General features: G+C 36.6%; 2 protein-coding genes across 2 annotated transcripts; both read right to left on the reverse strand.

Annotated features, from left to right (window-relative positions):
- Nucleotides 1–580: 580 nt before the first annotated feature.
- On the reverse strand, nt 581–3,277 carry HCF152 (Tetratricopeptide repeat (TPR)-like superfamily protein). The gene has a single exon (XM_079026493.1). The coding sequence runs from the start codon at nt 3,079–3,081 to the stop codon at nt 817–819; it is 2,265 nt and encodes a 754-aa protein (XP_078882619.1). The 5' UTR covers nt 3,082–3,277; the 3' UTR covers nt 581–816.
- An 18,584-nt stretch (nt 3,278–21,861) lies between these two features.
- On the reverse strand, nt 21,862–23,839 carry LOC145088237 (nuclear transcription factor Y subunit B-1-like). The gene is made up of 7 exons (XM_079026494.1): nt 23,678–23,839; nt 23,261–23,490; nt 23,015–23,144; nt 22,901–22,906; nt 22,747–22,815; nt 22,594–22,644; nt 21,862–22,067 (listed from the first exon to the last, which is right to left on the reverse strand). The coding sequence occupies exons 2-7, from the start codon at nt 23,476–23,478 to the stop codon at nt 22,020–22,022; spliced, it is 522 nt and encodes a 173-aa protein (XP_078882620.1). The 5' UTR covers nt 23,479–23,490; nt 23,678–23,839; the 3' UTR covers nt 21,862–22,019.
- Between the last annotated feature and the right edge of the window lie 2,738 nt (nt 23,840–26,577).

A 26,577-nucleotide genomic window follows, 5' to 3' on the forward strand; every position in this document is an offset into this window, starting at 1 on the left:
TTAAACATATAAATGCAAATAGGACTTTATTGTTTGATGGATTCTACACCCATCAATAATACTTCACCATTGTTCATCGAAGATATAGGCAAAACAAATTGACCACACCAGAACGAAGAAACAAACACAAAATTAACCACATGAGATGAAGAATTAGAAGTTGCAAACATATAGGCACAAAAATGTTCAACAAAATTTTAGGAAAAAGTGAACAAAAAAACAAATCACAATACTTCAAAAGTTTTTGTTAGTATCTAGATATGTTGCCTTCAATCAGTTGTGTTGTTTGGACCTTAGAACGGATTGAACTCCAATCGAACCATATACACTTTGGAGGCGAAACTCACATCATCATCATCATCTTTCGTCTTTTATATAAGTGCAACTATTAACACAATCTCACCCTTGTCTTTTGTTGCCTAATGTATGCTTCTCATAAATTCATCTCATCTAAACCATTCCACAAGTGAAGCCGTAGGGTTGAGTTTCCATCTCCGGTGGGTTATGTTGCCGGAAAGGGAGAAGACGTGAAACATTTCCTAAAAATCTTTACAATAACAACTATGTCATCATTCACCCATTCTACTCAAATTCTCAGTTTTATTTCATATAATCTTCATCGTATAATCCTACAACTAAACAATACACTTGTGTATACATTCCAAGTAATTAAAATATATATAAACCTGTCTCTCTCTCTCTCTCTCTCTCTCTCTCTCTCTCTATATATATATATATATATATATATATATATATATATATATATATATATATATATATATATATATATATATATATATATATAAGATTGTTACATTAAATCGCATACTCATCATCTTCAGCTCCTTCAAGTCTCCACTCACTTCCATAGTAAGAATTGGGCAATCCCAACCAGAATTTAAAAGCTTCAGCTGCTCTTTTCCTCTCTATCCTCCGATCTTGCCTCGCTCTTGAAGCATGTTTGCTTGTAAACATCCTCGAATGCATCTCTACATAAATTCTCGTATATTTCGTCTTATTTGGTGCTATCCCAAGTTCCTCCATGAACGCTACAATTTCCAAAGCTTTCTTAAAGAAAGCAGCTCTCACACAGATATCCGCTAAAGTATCCAACAGTCCTTCATCAGGCTTCAAAATCGGAACATTATGAGGACCAGATTTAGAAACCCTAGTTTCATCCGTTGTTATCAATCCACATCGTTCCTTTATTTCGTTCCAAAGTAACAGAGCATCTCCTGGTTTTTTTGCTAATGCTATACAATTAGCGAGACTCCCGTATGTAGCTACATCTGGATAAACCCCTTTCTTTTTCATCTTCTCGACTATTTCATTTGCAGGATCCAACATTCCTAACCTGGCATAAGCTTCTATTAACATGTTCCAAGCGACTAGATCTACTTTCACTCGTGGGTCTTTTTGCATTTCGTCGAACACTTCGTGGGCAAGCTTCGGTTGCCCAGATACAGAAAACGCTTTCATCAGAGTGGTGTAACTTATCTTTGTGGGAGCGATGCCTTTTGATCTCATTTCGTTGAAGAAGACGAGAGCTCCTGCACAGTCATCGATCAGTATACATCCATCGATCATTGTGTTGTAGGATACTGCATCTGGTTCGATCCCTGAATCGATCATCTCTTTGATAGTCTCCCTTGCATTATTTATTTGTAGTTGTTGGCAATACCCTTTGAGGAGGATATTGTAAGTGACCCGATTGGCTTGAACTCCGGCTTTACTCATCTCGGAAAGAACTTGTCTTGCTTTTTCCATTGCTCCAACATTCACAAGTGCAGAAACGACTGTTGTGTATGAAACGTGATCTGGGTGACTAGAACTGTCTTCTTGGTTTCTCATTGCCTCGAGCATTCTCACTGTATCTTTGATCCGGCCTGCTTTCATGTAACCCTTCATTAAAGTTGTGTACATTCTAGTGTTGGGAAGGAATACCTTTGGCAACAATGGTGGTTCGTAATCAGTTGGGTGTTTCATGTTCGGAAGCAATTTCTCGAACACTTCATTTTCATTTTCATTTGGGAATTCTTCCGAATTTGAATCCCTTAAAAGCTTGCAAATATCTTGTCTCCCTTCCCTCATTGCTTGAACGATTTTCTCTGCGGTTTCCAGATCGTTAAAGCCGATATAGGAGGCCACCAACGATTGCAATGTCGTCATACACACCGGGATGCCCTTTTCGAGAATACGTTCCAGTACAAAGACAAACAAGTCTTTCCTCTCAATCCTCGCACAAAGCTTGATCATGATATTGTAAGTCAAGATATCCGGCTCGCATTTGTTCTCAGGCATTTCCTCGAACAGTTGGAGGAACTTTTCGGTCCAACCCAAATTGGCACACGCATTAAGGACTGCATTGTATGCCGCAGTGTCAGGGCGCGAATTCATCACCATGGTTGGCTCCGTGAATCTCTTGATTGTCCGGGTCACCGATGAAAACAGCTTGACGGCCTCCTTGGGGCCATCATCGCCTGATGCTGCTAGGCGACTTACGACGGCACTCCACGCCTTGACATGAGGGAGGTATCCAGATCTAAGCATAGACTTGAGAATAGAGTTGGCGTAGAGTGTGTCGCCGGACTTGGCAGCAGCGACAGCAAGAAGACCAAGGGAGTTGGAGTCGAGACGATGGAGCTGGCGTTCATGACGTAGGCGTTGGATGATGGATTGAGCCCGGGTGAGGGCCGACGGCGTGTTTTGATACGATAATTGGCAAACTAAGCGGCTAAGGCAGGTGGGGTTTGGTAGGTGAGGGGACTGAGTGTAGGCAAGCCAAGCCTCCTCGGTTTTTCTTTGCCGGAGAAGGTTTAGGAGGGTGTCGTCATGGGAATCTCGGTGTGGGATTGTAGTTGTGGTGAGAGAGGCGGAGGAGTCGGTGACGGCTCTCACTCGAGATGGGTTTGTGGTGGCAGTGGTGGTGGAGGAGGAGGTGGATGTGAAGAGTTTGGTTGCGAAAGGTGGGTGGGACACCCAATGGAGGTTGGCAGGGGCGTTGAGCGAATGGTGTTGGTGTTGTTGGTGGCGGGATAATGTTGAAGTTGTGGTGGATGACGGTGGTGGTGTAGCTGTCATTACGTCGGAAAAATGGAGGGATGAAGGAGATAAGGTACGGAGCTGATCGGAGAGAAGGGGGTGGGGGTTATTTGAGTGGAGGAAGAAAAGTACAACATATTGTGCAGACTGTACCACGTCGACAAAATACTGTCCTCTTGTTTATCGTACATATTTTGTGGATGATAAAAGGTTAAATGCTATTTAACCATCAAATTATCCTACTTTCTCATTTCAGCAACTAAACTCTCCGATTTTACAAATATGACAATGCTGAGTTTTTTTTAATCGTATGTCTTTTTCCCTTTGATTGTAAAGTTATAAGTTTTGTGGAAAATTTTGCTATAGTTAACACATGGGTGGGCCTACTTGGCATTTTAGATGGTACGGACTACGGACAATCTCTCAAATTTTACAATAAAGTGTAAAATTAATATAAATTCGTTAAAATTTGTCACAAATTCATCACAAACCGACACAAATTCGTTGGAAATCCATCATAAAATCCTAAAAAGTATAAATTAATATAAATATGTCAGATTGACACTTTTAGTGACTTAAATTGTCGTGGAAAAAATAATTTTTTTAATAGTGCAACCCTTAAAAATATTGTGCAATCTATGCTATTTTTTCTACATTCGCTATGGAGTTAGAATACCTTGAGATTTTGATTTGTTATAAAAGTTTAGTGAAATTTTTTTTATATTGTTGATGCTCTAATAAGCCAACAATAAAGAAGAAAAAACTTTTGTTTATGTTTTTATAACTGTAACATCCCGAATTTCAGAAGTATGATTTAAGAGTTTAAAGTGTAATTTCGAAGAAGGGACTCGACATGTAGGTACTCTTACTCGCCGAATCGGAGCGGGTTTGGGTCGCGAATTAAGTGACCAACACGCCGAGTCGGAAGCTGGACTCGACGAGTTGGTGCTGGGATGAGAAAAACCTTAATCTTAGGGTTTGCACCCTATTTAAAGGATTTAATGTCCTCCCCTCAGCTCCCTTAGCCCCCTTTGAGATCCAGTAAGCCCTAGCTCGTGTGTATAAGGCCATTGGAGGGAGATTGAAGCTTTGAGAGGTGTTCTAGTGGAAGAAACTTGAAGATCAAAAGGGTTTGCATCAAGAAAGTAGTGTAGATCCAGAATCTACTGCAGTTTTGGGCACATCTTGGAGGTAATGAGCTGTTACCTTTCCTTTGTTGCTTCTAAATTTATTCTTGAATGAGATTTGGGGCCATTTTGGTATGATTGGGATCCACTTCAGGTTTGGAGTCCAGATCTGAGGTTGCTACTTCAAATCTAGACTTGTATTGGTCCAGAAAGTCATAAAACATTAGTTATTGAATTGTTGGTGAAGCTCTTTTGTCTAAAACCCAAGCCCTAGGGTGTTTTGGGCCTATATCTCTTTGGTTTCACGTAAAGTTTGCAAATTTATGTGAGGGATAGATTGTAGAAGGGTGGATCTACGGATTGGAGCCTTAGCATGGCTTGAAAAGCCTCTGAATGGATTGAGAACTGGAGAGACTCGGCGAGTCACATGGGTGTACTTGACGAGTTGTATGAACACGTGCATGGACTCGACGAGTTGGAAGAACAACTCGGCGAGTCTGTTGAAGATTGCCTTGGACTCGACGAGTCTATTCTTGGACTCGGCGAGTCAGGTCGTAGAACCCCAACCTCTTTTGGTTAAAGCCTTGGATTAGTGAGTCGGTTGGCGGCTCAGTGAGTTAGACAGGATGGGACTCAAAGATCGTTGGACTGGGAGAGTCTTGGGGCGACTCGGCGAGTTAAGTTGTGTTATGAGAGTTTTTTGGGTAAGGGAACTCGGCGAGTCGACAGGGTGGCTCTGCGAGTAAAGTCAACCAGGAAGGATGATTTTAACTGAGGACTTTGACCTTGACTAAGAGTTGACCAGTTGACTTACAAGGGTACTTTGGTAATATTGGTATTTATGGAATTGGTTCTTTGGTAGTGTTCAGTGGCGGCGATCGTGTCGGAGGTCGGAGTAGCTTGGTCTTATGTTTTCAGTCAGCAAATTCAGGTGAGTTATCCTCACTATATCGGCAGGGTCTATGGCACCAAGGTCGGCCCTTTATCGGATGGAAATTCGGGTATTGTTTGTTATGTTATTGCTTTGCTAGATCTGCATCCTGGTATTTAGGATGGTGTTATGTTAGTGACCTGGTTAAGGTCGGTACCCGGTATTTAGGGTAATGTCATGTTAGTAACCTGGTTAAGGTCGGTACCCGGTATTTAGGGTAATGTTATGTTAGTGACCTGGTTAAGGTCGGTACCTGGTATATAGGGTAATGTTATGCTAGTGACCGGTTAGGTTGGAATCTTGGTTAGGATGTTGATATGCTATGTGATCTGTTAGACTGTTTGTCTGGTTAAGGATTTGTTATGTGATTAATTGTTTTATGTGCACATGGTTGTTTGACGGGGGTTAGGTTGAGGCGGGTCCTGCTTTGTGCTGTAGGTCGACATACACAGGGGGGACCGGATAATCCGAAGGCCCAACGAGCGGTCCAAATAGGCTGAAGGCCCCAAGAGGGCGGACCAGACGTACCGAGGCTCGGAGAGTGGACCAGGCTGACTGAAGGCCCGGTGTGGGCGGACCAGTCATACTGTAGACTCGATGTACATGACTAGACTTGGAGGGTGGACCATGTGGACTAAAGGCCCGGTGCGGGCGGACCAGTCACACACTAGACCCGATGTGCATGGTTGTTCTGTATTGTGATGTGATATGAGTATGATTATATGTGGTTGGTATTTTGGGGGTAGCTTACTAAGTTTTCGGGCTTACAATTCAGTGTTTTGTTTCAGGTACTTCAGGAGATCGTGGCAAGGTGAAGGCGTGATCGTATTGCTCCTTATGATTTATGATTTATGGAATATGGTTATGGGGAAATACTTTGATGTTTAAACTATTTTGAAAATAAATGCATGAACTTAATGGTTTTTGAATGAATTAAAATGTTTTAATTTGGCTCGAATTTTATGGCCGTTACAATAACCAACTACGATTAAAAAACTCAAGACGGATCTTTATAAGGATGGAGGATGTGGTGTTGGTACGCAAGCGGCATGACCTACGCGGCCATGCAGTACGTAAAGGGAATGTCGTCCCACCTAAGTGATACCTCCCATTTTGAAGATGTTTAATTCATCAAGGCCATCCCAAGCATCACTTACTCCTTTTACTATTACCTAACCAAACAAACATATTTTATTGCACAAAGTTGTAACACCCGTTAATTTAGGCTAGTCATTTAAAATATAGTAAATAATCTTAGCTAAAGATGTAGTGGCTGTAATTACTATCTCATAGATATAAGGCACACTTAAATTCGACTTCAGATGAAGAAGTTACGCTTCTTCAAAGTTTCGCAATCAACCCGACACAACTATGCGTGTTATAAAAAGTGAATCGGAGATAGGTTTCTTACTAGCCTAACTAATCTAAACGAAATTCGTAGTAATCATAAATGCGAGAGCGTGCATACACAGAACACCTAAATCTGACTTCGTATGAGTAAATTATTATTTTTCAAAGTTTCAATATAGCGGTGTGCAACACATAAATCGAAATTTGGATCTATTAAATGTTAGCCAAAACAATGTAAACGATAGTCGAAGATCTCATGAATACAATTTCGTCGATATAAAGACATCTGAGAGCGGAATTCATATGGAGGAGTTACGGTTTTTATACGGGTTTTAACAGTCTAAGACCTTTAAAAATATAAAATTAATAATAATGTGAGAGTTAGCCAACATAGACTAGGTGAAAGTTGTAGTACTAGTAGATAGCTACGCGTGAATTTAAAGAACGTCAAAAAAAACAGAACTCGTATGAGAAATATATGATTTTTAGAAGTTTTCCAAAGAGCGCGGTGCGTAAGGTAGGGCGTGACGCGCCTACCTTCTAGAAGGGGTGACACAGACCACTGCATGCTTGACACGTGACACAAAAGGGCTAGGAGTACGTTGACCAGAGACGCTGCGTACCCCAGGTATAGGCGCAACGCGCCTCCACAGAACCCATATATACAAGTCGAATTCAACTCATTCTTCACCCATTTAATCTCAGATCCTCTGGAAACCATTCTGCACCCCTAGCCCCATTACTCCCTAGTTCCCGACTAATTTATTGAGGCCCTGAGGCATCCGAGAGCCCAACAAATAGAAGCTTTCGGTTAAGAATTTTGGCTATCCAATTCTCGACTTTTCACTAGAAACTTTGTAAGTTAAGATAAACTTGTTATGCTTTAAGTGTAACTTATGTCCAAGTTCATAATCATTATTATGAACTGATAAACAAGATTTATCAGTGATTCCAAGTCATACTATTGAGTGATATACTTATGGGAGTGATATATAGGCTAGATTTAGTGAGGTGTTTAAAGTGAAATTTCCAAACAGAATACTCTATATACCAAACGGACCCTACCTCCGATATGATCTTACCTAATTATTCCTTACTTGATAGATCTTGATGTAGACATTGAGATTACTGAGAAATCTATACTATCACTAGTCGCAACGAATATAAGGCTAAGACTTAGTGATGTGTACACCTAAGTCATATCAAAGGAAAAGATAAGGTGTTAGGCGAAGCACTACCCAAATCGCAAGCCATCCACTTTTAACAAGTCAGTGCATAGTTACTTTCATCTTACATACATACATACACACACATATATGTGTGTATATATATATATATATATATATATATATATATATATATAGAGAGAGAGAGAGAGAGAGAGAGAGAGAGAGAAAATATTTAGATAATTAAATGATATATGTGTTTATTATCTGTGATTTAGATATTTTATGTTAGATGAAACAATTTAAGATTATTTTTATTTAGTTGTATATGTATTTTCATACTTATAATATATTAGGGTAGTGATGGATGATGAGAGATGAAAAATAACGAGGAGAGGCCATGACTTTACTAGAGATGTGCAATGCAGTCATCTAACAAAGTATAGATGACAACCAATGAGTATTCTTGACAATTCAGTGGAACACTGGCAGGTTCACAACCTATAGGTGATGAACTATGTGTTCATGCGATGCACTTTATTTTCCCCCATGGTTGCCTTAATGCTAAAGAATCCTTGAAGCAGTATTGTCAACCTATTGCTTGTGATGATCCTTAGGACATGTCCTTAGAGGTGAATATATGTATATAAGAAAACGAGGATGCGTAATCCGGTTAATTGTTTGATGTGAAATATGTAATTATACAAATTAATTATATTATTATGGGTTGAAAATCCTATGTACTCATCAGGCCTCCCAGCCTGACCAATTCAGTTACTTTGTGTAGTATCCCAATTTTCAAGACTAAAAATTTCATTTTAAATTTAAAGATTAATAAAACAGATTACTGGAAATGCCATCAATGTTATCTCATATTATGAAAACCATAAGTCAACCATCTCAAAAACATATCATAGGAAAATAATGCCAGAGTACAAATCCCAAGAATCTCATGTGCGGAAAATCGTGTGTGTAATGCGCTGCTATCGTGCCGGCTCCTTTCCCTTCGAAGAAGAAGGACCTGGTACAAAAACTAAAAATTGTAAGCACAAAGTTTAGTGAGTTCCCCCATCATACCATATACCATACAATAACCATACTGTCTAACATGTACGGGTACTAGACTACCCCTTCCGTCTCTTTCAACTGGTAATTGCCTAGCATATCATGGTGCTTACCTACCCCTTCAGTCTCTTGCAACCGGTAACTTGCCTAGCATATTAGTGTACTGGCCTACCCCTTCGGTCCTTTTGACTGGTACCTCACCTAGCATATCAGAGTGTTGGCCTACCCTTTCAGTCCTTTCGACTGGTACTGAGGAATATTTCACCCCTTACTTCTACCATATAACATACTAGCTCATAAACACATAAGTCATATACAACTTAGTTTATCAGGATGTTGGCATACCCCTTCGTTCCTTTCGACCGGCCTATCCTACCCCTCCTACCACTATCGCATAATATCATAACATACTAGCACGTAAAGCATAACAAACAGTGACATACCAGATAATTATCACAAGTACAATCATCTCTACTATAACTCTTACTAGTGGGCCGACATTGGTGCCTTTGACCCACTTCTATTGGAAGGTAACTCACCTTAAATGTCGTGTAATAGCTGAAATGTCCTCGGCTCTGGGATTAACTCCTCTCAAACTCCTACACATAAAATCTTCTTTAATTACTCTTTCATACTCATAACCCCATTAAGGGTCAACTCTGGTCAATGGTCAAAGTCAAAGTCAACATCCTGGTCAAAGTCAACATTCTGGTTGACTCAACTTGCCGAGTTGGTCCATCAACTCGTCGAGTTCCATGATCCATAAAACCTTGGAAATCTCGATCCAACTTGTCGAGTTCCTCCTCATACAGAGTTAGCACATTTTGCTCACAACTTGTCGAGTTCCTCCTTGAACTCATCGAGTTCTTCAATCTTCAAATCCAAAAAACCATGTCCAACTCGCTGAGTCGTCTCCTAGACTCGACGAGTTTGCCCAGTAACAAAATAGGTTGGGGGACCACGACCCAACTCGCCTAGTTGGATGAATAACTCGTCGAGTCCCCCTTAGTCTAAATCCATTCAGTTGCTTCCAATCGAGTTCAATGCTTCCAAACCATAGATCTGGTCCCCTAGGACTAAGTTTCTACGTAAAGTTTCTAATTTTACATCCATGCATGGTGTCATGAAGCTAGAAACACCAAAACTAAGCTATATAAGAGATCTAAGGCTTGAGGAAGGGCCAAGGCTTGATGAAGCTGGCAACTTTAAGCCTCATAAGCTTATAGGTGCCTAGATCTGAAGTCACAACTTCATGATACACTCAAATCCCGAAATTGACTTCAATATGGCCCAAAAGCAACAAGATACAACCCTAAATGAAGATCTAAGCAATAGAAATCCAAGGTATCAACTTTATACCTCAAATGAGTTAGAAATGCAGCTCAAATTCCGCATCCACTGGCTTCCTTTTGAATCCTCAAGCTTCTCCTTCCTTCTCAAGCTTCAAAATCACCTACAACACACAACAATGGCTCAAAAACGCTCTAAAGTGGATTAGGGTTTTGTGGCTAGGGTTTAGGTTGATGGAGGCTGCAAATGAGGCCAACCCTTGGAGGTTAAGGTGCTTAAATAGAGTGCAAAACCCTGAAAATTAGGGTTTCACTCTGGCAGTCCTACTCGTCGAGTTGAGGCTCTAAACTCATCGAGTAGAATTCAAGTCCCACATCCAAATTCCATTCCTACTCGACGAGCTTGGGGCCTTCAACTCATCGAGTCCCTTTGCAAAAATGACTAATTTGATTTAAAATACATATCAGGATCCGGGCTTTACAAATCTCCCCCACTTATTTAGACTTCGTCCTCAAAGTCTGCTGCGTCTGGTAATAGCTTTGGGTAGTGCTCCCTCCTCTCGTCCTTTGGCTCCCAAGTCCACTCTGAGCCCTTACGGTGCTAACATTACACATTCACTAACTCAACCCTCTTGTTCCTCGGATCCTTCGTCTTCCTGTCGAGGATGGCTACCGGTCGCTCGATGTAGTTCAGACTGTCATCCACCTGAATATCCTCTAGAAGCACCACTGCGTAGTCATCTACCAAGCATTTTTGCAGCTGGGAGACATGAAAGGTGTTGTTGATCTGACTAAGCTTGGCTGGCAGATCCAACCTATATGCCACCTTGCCCACCCGAGCTAATACACTGAATGGACCAATGTACTCGGGGCCCAACTTCCCCTGCTTCCTGAACCGGATGGCAACTTTCCAAGGTGATACCTTCAAGAGAACCCTATCTCCTACCTGAAACTCCAGGTCTGAATAGTGTTTGTCAGCATAACTTTTTTGTCGAATATGAGCAGTCTGAAGCTTGCTCCGGACCTGTTGGATCCTCTCAACATAACTTTTCTGCCGACTCTGAGCAGTCTCATAAGTGTATAGATAGAACCTCAAAGAAAGACATACAAAGAAGTTAGGGAAAATCTTGATGTGGGTATGGTTTGAAAGTAGGTAAACAACGAGGAATGTAAAAAAAGTGTCATTTGAAAATATAGTTAGAGTTAAAATGTATGTAATGTTGTTTTATACCATAACGTTGTTCTATCTTATATTTCTTCGCTAATTTTTATGGGACTTTGGTGTTTGTCTGGTAATCAATTTTAGTATCAAAATATAGGTATCTTTTAAACAATCGATAAACACAAGTTCTTAACATTGTAATGTTACTTGAACTACTAGTACTAACCGCTTACAATAATCTTAGGCTATGTTTGGCGTACTAGCTGAAAAGCAAGCTGATAGCCGAAAAGTTGGCTGAAAACTTATAAGCTAGTTGATAAAAAATAACGTTTGGTAAAAACATGTTGATAAGCTGGCTGAAATATATAAAATAACATAAAAGGACATATAGGACAAGGAGTTTTCTATACTTAATCAAGGGTATATTTGGAAAAAAAACTCTTAAAAATCTAGTCTAAGTATTTTTTTTTCTAAAAGTTGGCTTATATGTTAATGTTTGGTTTGTCATACATAACAACTTAAAAACTCAAAAAATAAGCTAGTTTATCATCTAGTTGTGATAAATCTTTCACCTTTATGATAGATCTTGTATTAGAAACCCTTCCAAAATGGTTGCGTTAAGTACTTTTTCAGATTAAGCTCTTAATGGTTAAGAAATTATGGTATTTGGCCTTATTTGCACCTAGGGTGGGAGATCTTGATCTCTTTAGGTGTCTTAATGGATAAAGTTGGAAATTTTAGCCATTTAGACCATAATATTGACTAGATATGAGCTTTGGAGCTCTTAGAATCAAAGAAAACGGCTTAATCCATTATGTTGTTGGAGATCCAGCGCCCATGGTGTGGCGACTTGGAAATCTCCGTCCGTTCGATTGTATGAGGGCCACGAAGTGGCCATGGATGGCCGCAATGTGGCGGTTGACTAAAGTCAACGATTGGCAATTGACTTTGACCGTTGACATTTGGTATGGGTTGACTTTTGGTCAAATTTCTATTTTGAGAAGGTAGACTTAGGGTTTACCATGTATGGATTGTTAAAAGGTGCTTAGCACCCATCTTTTGGTGGTGAAAGTTGTTGGTTGTGGTTGGTGTGACTTTGAGCAAGGTTTTAGTCGACGTTGTGATTCATGTAGCATCCTATTTCGAGAAGTTACTTATTTCGGGATTGTGGACAATAAATGGATCAATTAAAGGTCTTGGGCTTCAATGGAATTGGGTTTAGACCTTATTGGATGATGATAATGTTGGATAAGTAATTAAAGCATTGGTTTGTGTCTTGAAGTTAAAGGTTAAAATAGGAAAAGTGATGTTTTATATTTCTTTCATGAATTATGGTTTTTAGTTCGATATTTGTTAAGCCAAAATTAACTAGATAGAAGTATGGGGCTCATTCATACCTTTCCATGCATATAAAGATCGCCAAAAACAGAGTTGAAACGAAGAAGTTATGATTGTTTAAAGTTTGAGTGAAATTGGGTGAAAACCTGTTCTCATGAGGTGAGAAGTAATTCTCACGATGTGAGAGTGCTCACAAGGTGATAATATATTCTCACAAAATGAGAGCTATGCAGCTCAAAGCCCATAGAACTTTTAGGGTTTTCAAGGTATTTAAAGGCAAGGATTCATGTTTTATGGTATTTTCTTAGCCTCCATCATATCTAGAACCACTTGGGAGAAACTATAGCCTCCATTTTCAAGATTTGAGCCTCCTCTCTCCTTTCTCATCTTTTTTTTGGAGTTTTTTTGGCGGTTTTAGAGCAATGTTTTCTTGCAAGATTGATCCTTGAAGCTTGACAATTGGAGATCTCAACTTTAGTATACCTTCTATACCATTGTAAGTTATAAAGTTCCAAGCTTTATTGCATATTCATCTTGGATCTAAGTGTATTTGTTTTTTTTTTTCATTTTAATGAGTTTTTAGCGAGAGTTGGGAATAAAGTATGCAACTTTATTACTTTCCAAGGTCACAAGAGCATTGTATGTTCTAGATCTGGACTCCCACACCCTTTTGGTCAGTTTAGAATGTTTTCTTGGACCTCTTGGATTTGGAAAATTTTGATCTTTTTCCTTCCCTTTTAGCCATGCATGTTATCTTGCTCATTTAGGTTATTTTGGGGTATTAAAGTTTAGATCTTGAAAGCTTGATACATTATTATGGATAAAGTTGGAAACTTTATCCATCTATACATCATGTTTATACAGATCTAAAGGTTGGAGACTTGGAATTAATGGATTAAGTTAAGAAAGATGCATTTTGGGTCCCTTTGAGACTTAAATTCTAGATCTTGGTGATTGGGACCTTCATAATGGATATTTGGACCTTCATAATGGATAAAGTTAGAAACTTTATCCATTAAGACCTTAGAAAGGATCAGATTTGAGCTTTGGATCTCTTGAAATCGAAAGAAAATGGATTAAGCTCGTTTAAGCTGTTCAGGTTAGTCCCCACTGCGTGGCCCTTGGGTGTCACGACGAGGCAACTGGGGAATCATTGAGTATTTTGGAATTTAGTGCCCACGACATGGCCAAGGAAGGCCACGATGTGGAAAGCTATTGTTGGAAATTTTGACATTAGATTTGACCATTGACTTTTTAGCCAATTTGACTTTTGGTCAAACTTGTGTATAATTGAATATTTAGCTAAGGATTGGTCTCAACTTTGGCTTAACAATCTTGGGTTGGTTGTGCTGATGTTGAAGTATCTGTGGAGTTTCTTTTGATTTGTTCATATGAGTTTCTTCTCACTATACTCGTGGGTCGAAGGCACCAATGTCGGCCCACTAGATTATGTATCCTGGTATATGGGATGATGTTATGCTAATTATATATTAGATTGGTAGATCTATATGATTACATGTACTTGATAGTGATATGTTTATCTGTTACATATGTCGATATAGTGTGGTTGGGTTGAGGCTGTACTGCTTTGTGATGTAAGCCAACAAACCCGAGGCAATCCAATCTGGAGATTATGGGCCAGAGTGGTAATCCAACTGGGAGGTTGTGGGCCATGTTAATCCAACCAGTAGGTTGTGGAACCAATATACAACATGTATGGCAATCCAACCGGGAGGTTGTAGGCCAGAGTAATCTAACCGGGAGGTTATGGACCCATCATGCAATATGTGTGGTAATCCAACTGGGAGGTTGTGGGCCAGGGTAATCCAACCGAGAGGTTGTGGACCCAACATGCAATATGTATGGCAATCTAACCGTGAGGTTGTGGACTAGGGTAATCCAACCGGGAGGTTGTGGACCCAACATGAAATATGTATATTTGTTTGGTTGTGTGTGGTACTTTGGGGGAACCCACTAAGCTTCATGCTTACAATTTGATTTTATGGTTCTAGGTACATCAGATGATCGGTGCAAGGCGAAGGTGTGATTGTGCACATCATCCTTGGATATTTATTGACTTATGATTTTGGGATACTCTGATTTGCATAATGCCTTTTGGGAAACTATGTTTTGTATGGTTTATAGATTATTAAAAGGGTTTAAAAATGAAATTTTTTACTATGGTTTTTGAGATGTTACAAGTTGGTATCAGAGCCGTAGTTTGAGAGAATTGGATGAACATTCATGTGAATCCAGATTCAAGCTAAGGATTTGTAAAAGTTTTCAAATTATTTTAAATTGTTTTTAAAAGTAAGTAAGGAGGGTTGAGATGTGTACCATCAGCCGGAGCAAGAAAGTATTCCCCAAGATACCCACACTATTATTTGCTTATGGTGATTATGATAGAATTGCATGCTAGTTTTAGGCTGGGGATCTTTAGGAATTGCATGATAGAATTGTCTGATTTATAATGCATGGTAGCCTAGGATTAGTTCTTCTTACGTTATATGGAACTGACATTATTAATGTGGTTGCTTAGTGTATGCATCATAGTTGTACATAACTAAGATTTTACAGCTTGAGAATGTTTCATTTAGCCTGATTTCCCATTCCTTGTTTGATTGTGGGCTTAGGGTAGAATCAAGTATTTAACTGTATATCAAATCTAGTATTATGTATGACTAGCATATATGAATGGCTGCAGGGTTAATGGAAGTTTCATGAGTGAGTACAATTTATAGTGGGCCAACATGAGGAATGATTAGCCACTCTTGATAAAGTAGATATGGGATGTATGTGTATCCTAGATGCTTGGGCCTAGTGGTCAGGAACTACATGTAAGGACCTGTTTGATTTTATGGTGTCTTAGTGCCATTCGGTTTCACTACTTGAATGTTGCATGCCTTGTGCTTTGTATAACTCATATTGATGTAAGCTAACTATTAAATGAATATGTTACATTACATGCTGAAAAGGTTAAATAATTTTAGAGTGATTGATTCGGCCCTATTGCACAACTTTCGTCTGAGTCTAACCATTGTAGGGTTGGGCCTTTTAGTCGAAATATTATTTAAGTTTTGTTGCATGTAATTGTATTCATGAAGTGGTTAGCTGACATTAATAGCGGTTTTTCAATAGCTGATGGCAAGGTGAGGTATGGATCCTAGGTTTGGAAGGTAGCATTGAGCCCGTACTACTGAAAACACATGATCCGTACTCGAATCGAGGAAAATTTCGGGGACTCTAAGGAGCTGGTCAGCATAGATAACGTGGTTTGGAACCATGATTCATTGCAATGTGTTTCCTTATTTATCAATTATTGGTTATGGTTGTTCAAGCTGAGGACGGGTCAAGTGATTGTTTGGGACTTAGTGGCCATGTCTGTTCGGGTCTAAATGGTGCATATCTAGGTAAGTTAGTTGATTTTTAGGTCTTGATGGCCTTGCCTGAGGTAGTTCCGGTTGAGTCACGAGACTCAAGAAGGAAGCGAGTGTGATAATCGCCTCGAGGATTGCATTCAAAGGCTGAGTGGTTGGCAAATGATTTAGGATGTCATTATCCAAGATGAGGGTTATATTCTTCCAGATTTCCATGTTCGAACGAAAGAGAGATTAGACACGTGATTTTAGAGTTGGGATGTAGACCCAGTTTAGTGCTAGATAGTTGCAGTTTTTGGAAGATGATCTTTATGGTATGGTTTGCTTGAGATGAGATCAAGGGTCTACTTTCTTTGAATATAGTCAGGTCATGTGCTAGTTGATTATTTTAGGTGATCAGGGAAGTGAATCGGGAACAACAACTTTTGTTGTCTATGTTGTATATCGAATATGAAAACGATGCCTCTTGTATTTATAAATGATTCTCATGATGATTTGATGGTTGGGGATTAGTAGATGAGGTGTTTGGTATTCCATTTGTTTCTAGATAGAGAATCGATGCTATGAAGGGAATATCAAAATTATTGCTTGTGCATCTGCATGGGATTCTTGAGGTTAGAGTCGGTTATGATTGGGAAGTTTCCGAGGTCTCCATCTGAGATTTTGAATCTCTTTTTGAGTTTGCTTCCCGTTATCTGGAAGATTATCTTGCGTTGTTTTAATCATTCCAAGGGTTAGGTGGATGCACACTAGAGCTGATGAGCGTTTTGGATGCAACGTCAGATTCTTAGATGAATGATCATTATGCTCGTGGGAGGAATGGGTTGGTGATGACTTGTCAGGAATTTAAGAGCATATTTAAGGTTTTTGGGCACAAATTCTGGATTTGAGGATTTGTTGGAAATTCACAATCATTGTCTTTTAAGTATTCTTTCTGCATGATTTGGTGGTGTTCCTTGTCAGACTGATGGGTACGACATATGGATGATCATTAGTCTTAGGGTATGTTTCTGAAGTTTAGACTAATGGGTTCCCGGTTCTGGGAAGTATATTGATGGATTTGATTTGTTGTTGTAGTTTTGAGAGTTACCGGTATGAGTGGTTCTCATTGGAAGTTGGGTCTTACAGTTCTGGTAGCGGTTGATTATTTTAAAGTTATTGGGTTGTTTGTTGGCAGTTGTAGGTTTCCAAGTGATCTCTCGACTTCTCTGTATAGATGCCTTGATTTCAAAGGGGCTAAAGTGAGCTTGTGTAATATGTTGACATTAACTTCAGAGATTCCAACCTAGACGGATTTCAAGGACGAAATCCAATTTAAGTGGGGGAGAGTTATAACATTATGTTCGAGAAGTTTCTTATTTCAGGATTGTGGACAATAAATGTATCAATTAAAGCTCTTGGGCTTCAAGGTAATTGGGTTTAGACCTTATTAGATGATGATAATGTTGGATACGTGATTAAAGCATTGGTTTGTGTCTTGAAGTCAAAGGGTAAAATGGAAAAAGTGATGTTTTATATTTCTTTCATGAATTATGGTTTTTAGTTCGACACGTGTTAAGACAAAATTAAGTAGATTCAAGTATGAGGCTCGTCAATACCTTTCCGTGGATATAAAGATGACCAAAAATGGAGTTGAAACGAAGAAAGTTATGATTGTTTAAAGTTGGAGTAAAATTGGGTGAAAACCCGTTCTCATGAGGTGAGAAGTAATTATCACGACATGAGATTGCTCACAAGGTGATAATATATTCTCACGACATAAGAGCTATGCAACCCAAAGCCCACATAGTTTTTAGGGTTTTCAAGGTATTTAAAGGTAAGGATTCATGTTTTAGGGTATTTTCTTAGCCTCCATCATATCTAGAACCACTTGGGAGAAACTCTAGCCTCCATTTCCAAGATTTGAGTCTCCTTTCTCTTTTCCCATCTTTTTTGGAGTTTTTGGCGGTTTTGGAGCAATGTTTTCATGCAAGATTGATCCTTGAAGCTTGGCAATTGGAGATCTCAACTTTAGTATACCTTCTATACCATTGTAAGTTATAAAGTTCCAAGCTTTATTGCATATTCATCTTCGATCTAAGTGTATTTGGTGTTTTTGTCCATTTTAATGAGTTTCAGTGAGAGTTGGGAATAAATTTTGCAACTTTATTACTCTCCAAGGTCCCAAGAGCATTGTATTTTCAGATCTGGACTCCCACACCCTTTTGGTCAGTTTATAATGTTTTCTTGGACCTTTTAGACTATGAAAGTTTTGATCTTTTGCCTTCCCTTCCAGCCATGCAAATTATCTAGGTCATTTAGGTTATTTTCAGGTATTAAAGTTTAGACCTTGAAAGCTTGAGATATTATTATGGATAAAGTTGGAAACTTTTTCCATCTAAACATTATGTTGATTCAGATCTGAAGGTTGGAAACTTGGACTTAACATATTAAGTTAAGAAAGATGCATTTTTGGGTCCCTTTGAGACTTAAATTCTAGATCATGGTGGTTTGGACCTTCCTAATGGTTAAAGTTAGAAACTTTATCCATTAAAACTTTGGAAAGGATCAGATATGAGTTTTGGAGCTCTTGAAATCAGAAGAAAATGGATTAAGTTCGTTTGAGTTATTCAGACTAGTCCCCACGACGTGGCCTTTAGGTGTCCTGGCCAGGCAACTTGGGAATCAGTGACTATTTTGGAATTTAGTGCCCACAACATACCTAAGGAAGGCCACGACGAGGAAAACTGTTGTTGGCAAATTTGACCTTAGCTTTGACTGTTGACTTTTTGACTAGTTTGACTTTTGGTCAAAATTGTGTAGAATTTAATATTTAGCTAAGGATTGGTCTCGGCTTGGTCTTAAGAAGCTTAGGTTGGTTGTGTTGTTGCTGAGGTAGCTGTGGAGCTTCTGTTGTGTTGTTAAGATTTGTTTCTTCTCACTATACTCGTGGGTTGAAGACACCAATATCGACCTACTAGGTTGTGTATCCTGATATATAGGATGATGTTATGCTGATTATATGTTAGATTGTCTGTATAATTAACTATACTTGCTAGTGATATGCTTATATGTTACATATATCGACATAGTGTATGTTGGGTTGAGGCTGTACTACATTATGATGTAAGCAAACAAACCCGGGGCAATCCAATCAGGAGATTGTGGGCCAGGGTAATCCAACTAGGAGGTTGTGGCAATATGTATGGCAATCCAACCGGGAGGTTGTAAGCTAGGGTAATCTAACCGGGAGGTTGTGGACCCAGCATGCAATATGTATATTAATCCAACCGAGAAGTTGTGGACCCAACATGCAGTATGTATGGCAATCCAACCAGGAGGTCGTGGGTCAGGGTAATCCAACCGGGAAGCTGTAGACCCAACATATAATATGTATATTTGTTTGTTTTTGTGTAGTACTTTGGGGGGGCTCAATAAGCTTCGTGCTTACAGTTTGATTTTATTGTTCCAGGTACATTAGATGATCGGGGCAAGGCGAATGGGTGATTGTGCACATCATCCTTATATATTTATTGACTTATGATTTTGGTATACTCTGATTTACGTCATGGCTTTTGGGAAACTATATCTTGTATGCTTTATGGATTATTAAAGGGTTTTAAAAATGAAAATTTTTACTATGGTTTTTGGGATGTTAAAATTCAGGTGAGTCTCCTCACTGTACTGTCATTCGAATGCACTAATGTTGGCCCACTAGATTATGTTATGTAGGAAGACCAAGTGGTGGCCCCTGACAATTGTATGAAAGACCTAGATATGGCTCCCGACAATCTGTATGGAAGACCAGGGTCTGAACCTTAGTGGTTACATGTAGAATGATAATTGTCTTTGTGATACTTGCAAGGAAGACTAGGAGGTGGCTCTTGGCACCTGCTTGTAACTCCCGGGTTTTTGCCCCCAACATGGCAATGAAAGTCCATGATACAGCTCATGGCATGATAGTAACTGTAAGACTATGAATGACACATAGTAAACTTCATTTTATGTATGAAATGTGGTATTTGGGGAACTCACTAACCTTTGTGCTTATGATTTTATGTTTATAGTTTTAGGTACTTCCGGTTCTAAAGAGAAGAGTTCGATGTGACTACACAACATCTCCCAGAGTTTCTACATTGACTACTTATGATTTTTATTTTGATGTGTAAATAATGTAATCACTTTGATTGGTTTTGGAACAACTTGTTTGTATGGTTTATTGTTTTAAAAATAAAAATTTTACTCTGAATTTTTGGGACGTTAAATTTTAAGTAAATGCCTCAAAAGTTAATAATTTTATACGTAAATTCGATTTACGTATAAAATTTGACATTGCATTATTTTTATTCTCAAATTAGACATTGCGTTTTTATTTTGTTACAATTTTGACCACTTGACTGGTAAACTCAGTTACAAGCTGAAGCGACATGATAACTTGTCAGTTTTGATTACGTGACATGCTGACATAACATGCTGATGTGTCAAAATTAAAAATATATATCACAAAAAACATTAAATTTTCATTTTTTTGATTTTTGAAACTAGGTTTTTATTTTATTTTTCAACTTTCACAATTAATTTTTTTTATTCCAAATCGAACACCATTTTTTTCAATTTTGTTGATGTGACATTTAATTTTTATTTTGTTCCAAATCCAACATATCATTGTTTTGTTCCATTTAAAACTATATTTTTATATAAATACAAGGTTTTTTATATTTAAATTTTAAAAATTTAGTATGTTAGAATAATTGAATAAAATAAAATTGAACTTGGGAAATTGGTCAAGAAATGTATAAATGATTTTTATTAGTCATTTAATTAAATTTATGTTAGTCCATATTATTTATGTAGTTATTGACGTATGTAAACAAATGAAGAAGTATATGCAAAAAAACGAAATATTAAAAGTTTCACTAAATAATAAGTGACCTACTTTGGAAACATGAAAATTTCTTATAAATGCATAATAAATATGGTATAATAGTAAAAATGTCTAGTTGAACAAATATGGTATATGGCATATATGAGTAATCAGTTTTTTTTATCCCACTGTGTTTTTTACAAAAAAGAAAGAAAGAAAAAAGGTTTAAAATTTATTTCACGTTATAACATGATTTTAAAAAATAACTTACGAAATCTATTCTAATAAATAAAAATCATTTTTGACAAATGTCATATTCTTATTGTATTTGACACATATCATTTTTTAAGATTTTTTTGATTTATTGTTTTATTTTCACTTGTCATTTTATGTTTTTTTTCATTTTATTAAAATTCACATGATATCTAAATATAATAATTGTAATAAATATAATATTAAATGCATATCAATTTAATTAATGCAAATTTTCTTTTAATTTTTAAGTTTCTAAACTTAATCCAATTATTTTATTTGTTTATTTATTTATATATATTATTTGTTTAAATAAAAAAAATGAAAAAAAAGTTAAAAATAACAAAACATTATATTTAAACAATTTAGTGTTTTTCTTTCTTTCTTTATAAATTTAAACTTCCTAAATTTATAAATATTCATATTTTTTAATAAACTCGTGTAATATACGAGTTTTTCAACTAATATAATTTAAACAAGGGCGAAATTCCTCTATACAAAATAATCTATAATAAATGTTGAAAATATAGTTCTTACCATTCGTGGTCATTTTCATTTTCATGATAACTTGTAGCTAAAAACATTGGATTGTAGACTAAACTAATATTTTATAGATTGAAGAAAAAGGGTCTAAATAATAGGCTTTTTTACAAAATACACATCATCACTTGTAACAGTTTGTTATCTCATAATTTACATTAAAAAAAAAAAAAACATACTTCTCCCCGTTTTTCACCATATCTCTACGCCTCTACGACAATCCAGAAGGTGAAAACTATGTCGTTTTTTAGCTTGTCGGATGCACAACTTTTTTTTTCCAAATCCATAATCAAATTCAAAGACATTACTTATTTGGTTCTCCCCTAATAAGGTTGCACAACATAATAGCAACCAGACAACAAGAAAATCTCAATAGGAATCAGAAGAAGAGAGAATGAAATATATCAAATAAAGTTTTGATCTTAACATTTATAAATAACTGAAGGCTACATAAATATTTCCTACAAGACTACATGATATCAAGAACAATCTTAATATTACAACCCCACAACATAACTGTGATAAAATCGCATGTTCCTACTCTGTTCGTTGCATGGGTACCATCATATGTTGTTGACCTTGCGCCTGTCAAGTTTCAGGAATCTTGTCAAATTATAATTATATACAAATCCCACAAAAAATAAAAATAAAGGCAAAACATCGCACTTAAACTAAGAAAATCCCCCCACTAACACCTGTTTAACAGGGGGACACGTGGAATTGTCAAAACATCGCACTTAAACTTTACAAAAAAAAAAAAGATTTTAAAATTTAAAAAACTAAAAAAACCTTACTAGAAAGTAGAAACGAATACTTTTGTGTTTTCTCAATTAAAAAAAATCCGATGAGAAGGCTGATGCATGCCCACATAAATAAAAAAATCAATATAACTTTCTACTTTGGGTTGTACCACAAAGGCACAAAATACAATGTTTCCTCTTTAAAAAGATTCTTTTTCCAGATTTTCCTATTGGATTTGACTAAAGATATTTACAGATCCAGTACTAAATTAAAAGGTTCCTAATAGATATATATACATAACTAAAGATAGCATAAAAACAAAAATTATCATACCAACAATCTAATCCAATCCAATCTAATTAAATAGTACCTGTGAGTTTCCATAGTTCGGACCTTGTGTGTATGGATTTTGAATGCCAAACTGTAGAAAAAAAAAAATTAACATTAGATTCAAGTTTAATTCATACATAATTATAAGAGTAAACCTGATTGTTTTGTTTCCATGTAATTAATTAATTATTACCTGTGCATTAAGATTATTGTCTTTCCTGGAAGACCCTTCGTGGCCCTTTCCAGACCCCTTTGTGTCACCCTTTAAATTAATTACACGTAAACCAAACATTAATTAATTATTAATTAAAATTAAAATAAATTTTATAATTAACATGTAAACTAACCTCCATCTGTCCAGTAATTTGATCACGAGCATAAAGAAATCCAAACATGAAATCATCAGTGATTAAATTAATAAACTATGATTAGTAGAGTGTAATATTCTGAAAATTAATTACCTCTCTGTATCTGTTCAAGTAGGATTTGAGGGGATCAATGTAATCTTCGAACCCTAAGGTTGCCATTGCCCATAGAAGATCATCACCATTGATAGTTTTCCTCTTTTCCCTTAGACACTTATCACTTGCCCTGCATCCAATTCCAAATAACGTACAGATCTAGATCTACATAAAATCAGATCAACAATACATGTATATACAAACTAATTAACACGCAGGTTTAGTTCAAAGCTCAAACGTTCGTACTCGCTGGTGATAAAGCTGATGAACTCAGAAACACACTCCTGGACAGTTTCCTTAGCATCCTTTGCGATTTTTCCATTAGCAGGTAGCCCTTTCTTCATAATGCGACTGATATTCGCAATCGGTAAGAATCTGTCTTGCTCCCGAACATTCGAAGACCTTGGACTCAGATCCCCACTATCATGGCTTCCACCGCCTGGACTAGTGGGGCCCTCCGCCATTCAAAACCCTACCTACACTCCAAAACCAGAACAAAATAATCATGCATCGATCTCAAGTAACACAACCACAACTCCACAACCACGACCAATAAGGCAATAACTACTCCTTTAAATTATTTCGTAAAAAAAAACTAGCAAACACCATGTGTGACGCAAAAACAGTGTGTCTGAAATTTGTTAGAAGAAATTGAGGACTTACCAGTTGGAGAGAGAAAAATTCGTAAAGTTTTGGAGGAAATTTGGGCGCGAGAAGCGTGGATGAAGAAGATCGGACGCTGGAGAAGAAGGGTCAAGGGAGAGAGGTGACGATGGAGATGCGAAGGTCTGTTTTATCAACACCGTTGGTTGGTACACTCTGCGTCTTTTAGATGCCAACAGTTGTACGGTGTCTTCAAGCTCTTTGCCAGTTAATTTCAATTACACTCCTCATACTATGGTATTATGTCATATCAGTCCCTATATCATTCGTGTGTATATATATATATATATACTAGATTATGACCCGCATTAAACGCGTAGAACACATAAATAAAATGCAAATTTATATAGATATTACAAAATAACTATAAAAAAGTAGGGTTATTGGTATTATTGAAATGTGTAAAAATTACACTAAAATAGGTAAATATATATAGTGTTAAAGGACCTCTTTATAGACAATATTTTTTGTTTTATTAGTTCAATGACCTTGTTTGTCACATATAAGTACCTTCAAACATTTTATTACTTGTGACACGGAAAACAACTATATATAGCCAACCATGCGTGAAAATGGGTCTACACAAGTATAATCCAACATTTAACAATGTACTTTCAAAATACATTGTTATTTTATGGCTATATTGCGAAATATAATTTTTTATTTCAAAAAATAGCAACTTATTTATGTTCCTTCAAAACGAACCACATAAAACCCCCACAATATTAAATATAAAGAAACTATAACCAATAAATCTGCAACGAAGCTAATCATCTCCCTCCACTTCATCTCTAATATCAGATCTTTTTTCCTTGATCTAAGTTATTGTCACTATCATCGACAATGTTAAGATTCATTGATGACTTCTTTTTTATTTTAGGGATAATATGACAAAAATCATTTATCAGGTCCATCATTTATGTTTATATCTTCGGTTTTTTTTTGTTGATTTTGATATGTCTTCTTCGGTTTACCACTATCTTTTTTTTCCAGGCTCCTTTTTTATGAAATAACATTTTTTTGTGAAATTCTTTCTATGGTTTTGAATATGTGCAGGTATGTTGATTTTTTTTTTAAGTCAAGAAAGTAGGGTTTTTGTTCAATGTTGGTTCCTAGGTTTGGTTCTTATTTTTTGCGATTTCTCATAATCCATTGCGTTTTATTTTCCATCTTTATCTACAATCTTTATGTATAGAACACTTTATCCATATAGTCATTCATTATAGAGTTTAATGAAGAAAAAAAGAAACACCCCTTTAGTTTTATTTACTTTGCAAATTATCGAGACTCCATGCAAAGCTTACAACATAATGAAAAAAACAAAAAACCCTTATGAGGTAAATGCCAATTACAATTCTATCCCTTTTCCTCTTGTAACAATATCTCACTTTAAAACATCTACTTTTGTGTTTCAACATATTATTGATAGCATGAAAGATCCAAGCATTGTTGTATTTTGGTTAATCACAATGCCTAAAATTATGGGAGGATTTAAATATGGTGATGAGGTCAAACATAAAATATGGTGGTAATACAAGGTTCTTCTATTCTTATTTATTTATTTAATTATTTTTTAATTCAACTTCATTACAAAATTAAATAGCTTTCTTTTGTTGATATTAGTGTTTCTTATTTAGAAAAATATGTGATATGATCAACTTCATGATGCTATAGCAATGAGAAAACTTGGATGAGGAGGAAGTGAGATAAATTTATAATTTATTAACTTCAATGAGAAATTAATTAATTACAATTTTGTTATTGAATTTGAAATACAATAGAGATTATATCAATGGATCCTGAACGTGCAAGAAATGATCCAGTAGTAATAAAGAACATTCCTTACTATAAAGCAAAGAGCAAATTAGGGGTAGAAGTGATGAAGCTCAATCTACTACCATGACCTCAAAACGGGGGGGGGGGGGGGGGGGATCAGTATAAACAAAAGTTTTTTCATTTATTTTTAGTGATTTACATATTTGGTCCCTGTGTTTAGTTGATTTTTTTTTGTTTTGGTCCCTAAAAGAATCAAGTTGTAGTTTTTGGACCTTGTTTCACTGTTTCATAAAACTTTTATGATTGCCTAAGTTAACAACCTAGCTATTAGTTTTTTTTTTTTTTTTTTTTTTTTTTTAAATCACCATTTTGCCTTTGAACCAAAACTAAAAAACATATAACATAACAACAAAATTTATATTTTTCTTTTTTTTTTCTTTTTTTTACTTAAGTTTAGAGTAGATTACATTTTTGGTCCTTGAGTATACCTGATTTTTTTTTCCGAAGGTTCTGAGGCGCGTTTTTGGTATTTCAGGGTCAAATGGTGACTCTAGTTGAGTGCACACTTCTATTATACCGTGCATTCTTACCTGCCCATGTATGGTACCGATTCTTTTTGAAAAAAGAATACGGGAGCCTATTTTCATCTTTCACAACATGCTTATATTTAACTTTAAAGTTCACATCAATTGTTGAGAAGGTATATTTCTTATTCTTATTTTGTTACTACTGGAGACATAAAAAAACTTTCTAATGAGGGCGTTCATGTCTTTTGTACAACCCGTCTGTTATATTATGTCATGTCATCTCTTGTCTTGTCTATTGATTTTTTACAAAGGTATACACACATGTAACATCATAATTTCATTATATATAACATCCAATTTTAACATTGAGTTTACTGTTTTCGAAAATAGGATCATAGTTACCGATTAAAAAGATGGAACCAAGAACCGAACACAACATCATTTTTTTTTCAAAAACAACATTATACATCCAAATTATAAGTATTCAACAAAGAACCATACGAATGAGTAAAAACATATAATTTCAAAAACAATATCAAACTTACAGATTGAAATGATTTAAGGAAGAAATACATAAATTTATTCGACTAATCAGAC

The sequence above is a fragment of the Lactuca serriola genome, chromosome 2 (genome assembly GCF_051521515.1).
Source record: "Lactuca serriola cultivar US96UC23 chromosome 2, Lser_US96UC23_V15, whole genome shotgun sequence".
NCBI classification, from domain to species: domain Eukaryota; kingdom Viridiplantae; phylum Streptophyta; class Magnoliopsida; order Asterales; family Asteraceae; genus Lactuca; species Lactuca serriola.

Bases quoted from the DNA above. Each gene is read 5' to 3' on its own strand.
- HCF152 (XM_079026493.1), bottom strand. From the start codon at position 3,081: ATGACAGCTACACCACCACCGTCATCCACCACAACTTCAACATTATCC.
- LOC145088237 (XM_079026494.1), bottom strand. From the start codon at position 23,478: ATGGCGGAGGGCCCCACTAGTCCAGGCGGTGGAAGCCATGATAGTGGG. The intron at 22,645-22,746 runs GTAATAATTAAT...TTTTTTCTACAG, and splicing joins ACAATAATCTTAATGCACAG to TTTGGCATTCAAAATCCATA. The intron at 22,068-22,593 runs GTACTATTTAAT...GAAACTTGACAG, and splicing joins CGAACTATGGAAACTCACAG to GCGCAAGGTCAACAACATAT.